The sequence below is a fragment of the Oreochromis niloticus genome, linkage group LG6 (genome assembly GCF_001858045.2).
Source record: "Oreochromis niloticus isolate F11D_XX linkage group LG6, O_niloticus_UMD_NMBU, whole genome shotgun sequence".
Taxonomy (NCBI): domain Eukaryota; kingdom Metazoa; phylum Chordata; class Actinopteri; order Cichliformes; family Cichlidae; genus Oreochromis; species Oreochromis niloticus.
Genome location: NC_031971.2, coordinates 27,592,139 through 27,595,286, shown reverse-complemented (window position 1 = coordinate 27,595,286; position 3,148 = coordinate 27,592,139). Strand labels below are relative to the sequence as shown.

At 39.0% G+C, this 3,148-nt stretch overlaps 1 protein-coding gene across 1 annotated transcript; it reads right to left on the bottom strand.

The window, feature by feature from the left end:
- Positions 1 to 474: 474 nt before the first annotated feature.
- Positions 475 to 2,632, bottom strand: LOC109202403 (CD209 antigen-like protein C; the record flags this gene model as incomplete). Its single annotated transcript, XM_019359687.2, has 4 exons — positions 475 to 799; positions 953 to 1,053; positions 1,174 to 1,310; positions 2,236 to 2,632. Coding segments are annotated over 4 exons (777 nt in total), but the record flags the coding sequence as incomplete, so codon positions are not given.
- Positions 2,633 to 3,148: the final 516 nt, after the last annotated feature.

Sequence of the window (3,148 nt, the reverse complement as noted above, 5' to 3'; positions counted from 1 at the left end):
GTAATATTAAAACTAAGTAGCTGCAGTAGTAGTAGCCATTGTTGGAAACTGGAATTGGCTGGGCCAATCTGGGATCTGGTTTTTCAATTTTGTTGTGCGGGTGGAAAATCGGGAGAAATTGGGGAGAATGGTGGCTCCGGGAGATTTTCGGGAGGGACACTGAAATTCGGGATTCTCCTGGAAAAATCGGGAGGGTTGGCATGTATGCAACAGTGCTCACTAGAAAATTCAGTATTGTAGAAGTTCTTCTGTAACCAATGCCACGATTGGTTTTACCCATCATGAGATGTTTCTTGCGTGAAACCTCAGTAATGACACAGCTTTTTATAGTCCATCAGTTGAGACTGAACCAGCTAATATTAATTTGCATTAAGTGGCAGTATTGCTTTCTTATTACTGATACAGTTCAACTGGTGACTCTCCATGCCTTTTTGCACCTTCTTCATGTGTTCAATACTGTTTCCCTGTGTCATTTTTCGCTATCACACATTAATTTTATTTCAATAATACCTTTAGAAATATGTTTACTCAGAAAATTGGTGACGTGTTCAATACTTATTTTTCCCGCTGTAAGTGTCCACTGTTTTCTGTTCAACTTAATTTCGGGAGTTGATCTCATGGCTCTGTGTTCTGCATTATTTGTTGGGTGTGGATAAGTTATGGAGAAACTCTCTTCTCACATATCCAGAATTTTTCATTGGAACATGGTGCATCATTCCAGCTTTTTTCTGAGTTGTAAGTTCTTATCTCTCCACAGTTTTCAGTTCTGCCACCATTTGGTTCACCACTATTCCAGTAGCTGAAATACAAATAAAATTATAAGAATTAAACTCAACAATTCAGTCAGTCTTTGGTTTTGCGTGACACAACATTAGCTAAAATAAGTTAGTTAATGTACTTAATGACATAAGAAGACTTTGTGGACAAGAAAGGAATTTGATTTTTTTTCAACCTTGTGGTCATTCGAGTCCCATCCACCCATTTCCATGTCCCCTCTGTCTCTGAGTCAGTCAGTCCAATCCACAAAAGCTTCTTGAACTGGTTCACAAAGTTCTTTTTTTTTAGAAAAAGAGAAACTAAATGTAAACATGCAGAACTTAAAGTGATGCATCAGTGTATCCTCTATTTTCATGCAGTTTCATTCACATGTGTATTATGATTGAACACACACACCTGTTCCTCTTGGCTGTTAATAATCATCAGGTCTGCACCTTTTTGAAGACAGTCTTGTCTGCTTTGTTGCCAGGATTTCTTCCCTGAAGAAACGTGAAACAAACTACCATCGAATGCCACCCAGTTTTGTTGATAATCTGTTTAAGAAAATCAGAATAATAATTTGGGCTTACTTGGGTACGGGTAGCATCCATATAACTCCAGTGATAAGCCTTTAAAAAACATTGCTTTGGAGAAGAAATCAGTGGTACAAATTCAAAACGCAAAAAAATGTGAAAAATGTTAAATTTTTTGTGACTTCAGAGGGAGTGCTTGTCGGATTTAATAATTTGTGTCTAGTAATGTTGTTCAAGTCAGCAACTGTCACTGTCTTGAGAAAGTTAATTAAGGTCAAGTTAGGGAGAGATTAACTTTTCTCTTCTGTCCACTTCTCGTTTTGAATCCTTGATGGTGTAACAGTAATTTGTAGCATAACACACTCTGAGCCTAAACCACAGTATTAACATGTAGAACGCTAGAGTTATTATTGGAGCTGAGAGGTCAGTTAAATAACAGAAGGTTGTTTCTTGTCTATGCAGGTTAATGCCCCACTAATAAACTGCCTAAATAAGCTTATATGAACGTATAGAATATTCATATGTTCACTCACATTAACCTCAGTTTACATTTACAACTTTACTCTTCAACGGCCTTTCCTAAGATACATTCTCATGCAAACTTCACACACTCCACACAAGCCCAGGATTGTTGTGCTAACCACACATCACTATGCCGCCCTCCCCCCGAAGATCCTTAATCATTGTTAAATTGCTGTTAGAGATAAAATAAGCAGCTGGATAGCATAGTGGAAAGACTACAACACCTATAGAGTGGGATTCGCAAGTTTGATTCACACCCGGTATCCAGTAAGGGTCCTGGCAAATCCCCCCCCATGCTAAACCCAAGCCCTGGAATGGTGCGGCCTGTCCCAGCTCGGACACAAGCATTTCCCTACATGTTGTACTGTGTATGTGAAAAAAAAAATTAATTTTAAATGGCCATTGAGCATTAAGAAATAATTACCTTGAAGCTTTCTCTGAAGATTGTCTCTGGTTGTGGTCATGTCTTCAAATCTTTTCTGGAGCTGGTCTCTCTCTTCAACCAGGTTGTTGTAACTGGTCTGTAATTGGCTCTGTTCAGTTTTCAGGTTGTTGTAACGGGTCTGTAATTGGCTCTGTTCAGTTTTCAGGTTGTTGTAACGGGTCTGTAATTGGCTCTGTTCAGTTTTCAGGTTGTTGTAACTGGTCTGTAATTGGCCCTGTTCAGTTTTCAGGTTGTTGTAACTGGTCTGTAATTGGCTCTGTTCAGTTTTCAGGTTGTTGTAACTGGTCTGTAATTGGCTCTGTTCAGTTTTCAGGTTGTTGTAACTGGTCTGTAATTGGCCCTGTTCAGTTTTCAGGTTGTTGTAACTGGTCTGTAATTGGCCCTGTTCAGTTTTCAGGTTGTTGTAACGGGTCTGTAATTGGCTCTGTTCAGTTTTCAGGTTGTTGTAACTGGTCTGTAATTGGCTCTGTTCAGTTTTCAGGTTGTTGTAACGGGTCTGTAATTGGCTCTGTTCAGTTTTCAGGTTGTTGTAACTGGTCTGTAACTGGTTTCTCTCGCTGGTCACGTTGTCGTAAAGCTTGTGTAGTATCACTGTCTCCATTTCCCACTGAGATTTGCCTTGGGTGACTGTTGGACACATCATCATCAAATAAATGCATCACCTGTGAGGATTTTAGCATGCTAATTACATTTATGTTGTACTCACAAAGAAAAACCACAGTTATGAGTCCAATGAAGAGGAGAAGACACAGCAGGCCCAGAAGAATCACAGCAGCTCTGTAGAAACTCCTCTTTACAAATTCAGCACCTGAAGGTAGAAGTCAATATTTGTTATGTCTAAAAATAAAAAATGTTCATATCCTCATACATTTTAATATAACACCAGTTTCAT